Raw genomic sequence first — 1,665 nt, forward strand, 5'->3', positions numbered from 1 at the left:
TGTTATTAACCAGCTTATCAGCATTGCATTTGAAAGCTGGTGGACTGTTTTCGAATTCTTATAGTTTTACTGATTTAATTTCGATCGCAGTAGCAGTCTTGTATGATTTCTGACTAGACATGTTTTTATAATCCACTATCTGCGATAATATCTACATTCAAGAGTAGTTTACAAATTTATAAAAATACGGATGACCTTCCTATGATTTGCTGTACTAGAACCGAAAAAAGAATATTGACAAAATATTGGCTATGGAATAAAACTTAGTATGATACCATTTAAAAAATGAATTGCATAGCATGATATACTTCTCTATCACCATGTTCTATTTAAACTCCGTGTAGGGCTACGAACTCGCGGTATAGAAGCAGTAGGCGTAAAACTACCTTCAAAATTTAAATCAATTAACCGTTCTTGGCGATCGCTTTTGGCTGCCTTGGGCTTCCAAGTTTTGCTAATTACATGATTGCGGTTATATCGCCTTGAAGGAGTAAAAATCTCTTCATTCTGTCTTATATCAAATAACGACTCGCTAACATATACCGAATTTACGAAACCTGAAATTATTTTGATAAAATTAATAGGAGAATTAAATTACATGAATTACATGGCTATCACTAATTCCTTCCAATGTGAATATACAGTATACAAACCTGTTGGTTTAGCAATTTTGTATCGAAGATAATCAGGCCTATCATCAACTAAAATTAAGATTAACAGATAGTTCCAATAATCAGTTATACAGTTGCATATTTATTTCAAACGATAAAATACGCCAACTGCTAATATCTAATTTCCACAATATACTATAATAAAATGGGCATCAATGTTCCTTAACAGCGTGGTTTAAGATCGTAGGCGAATTTTCAGGTTTATAAATTGAACCTACGACCGTTTTCGTATGTGAAATATTCACGGAATGTATATGTTACTGTCAATCCCCGTAAAGTATAATTTACCTTCGTATTGCATAAACAGATTTTCATCCGCAAATGATTGCTGTATTTTATGCTTAGCAGAAGGGTTACGCAACGTGCTACAAACCAAAACACAAATTGACATAGTTAGTAACTTACAAAGGCTAAACTTCAGTTCTTAAGGCCTAAGTTACCTTGTCCTTCCAATGAATTGTTTTAATCGAATATTTTCAGGGCGTGTAAATACTCCATAACGATGTGGACAAGTAAAATATTGGCGGCCCTTAAATAATCCATTATGTCTACCGACTTTAAAATCGATATAAAAATTTGGTAGTAAGTGTTCAAAATAAGTTTACTTTAGTCACTTTCGATGATAACAAAAGACTTACTAGGCCTATCAAGCTGAACTCCAATCCATTCTCCAATCATGCTAACTAATGGGCCAGTATACTTTATTATTCCATTAACAATCGATCCATCAAACCATAAAAGTTCAACTCTAGCTCCTTCAATAATGCCTTCGTTGCCTTGCATGGTTTCCTTTTTAATGGTAACTACCAAAGGCTACTGAATAATTTGTCTTGCAATTACTAACACTATTTGCTTAAATCCCAAGTATTTATTATCATTCTAGCTAATCAATTTAATTTATTGTGGCGAAGATGTGGCAAACATCGATCTTGAATGTATCTAAACAGAAGGTACAAGTATTAGGGATCGGTATCGAGGCTTTCGACTAAGAAAG

At 33.5% G+C, this 1,665-nt stretch overlaps 1 protein-coding gene across 1 annotated transcript; it reads right to left on the reverse strand.

Moving 5' to 3' along the window:
• Positions 1-315: 315 nt before the first annotated feature.
• Positions 316-1,454, reverse strand: TRIADDRAFT_61968 (uncharacterized protein; the record flags this gene model as incomplete). Its single annotated transcript, XM_002117912.1, has 5 exons — positions 316-557; positions 654-701; positions 960-1,036; positions 1,112-1,226; positions 1,310-1,454. 5 exons carry the CDS (start codon positions 1,452-1,454, stop codon positions 316-318), a joined length of 627 nt encoding a protein of 208 aa, XP_002117948.1.
• Between the last annotated feature and the right edge of the window lie 211 nt (positions 1,455-1,665).

This window comes from Trichoplax adhaerens, genomic scaffold (genome assembly GCF_000150275.1).
Source record: "Trichoplax adhaerens TRIADscaffold_32 genomic scaffold, whole genome shotgun sequence".
In the NCBI taxonomy this organism is placed as follows: Eukaryota; Metazoa; Placozoa; class Uniplacotomia; order Trichoplacea; family Trichoplacidae; genus Trichoplax; species Trichoplax adhaerens.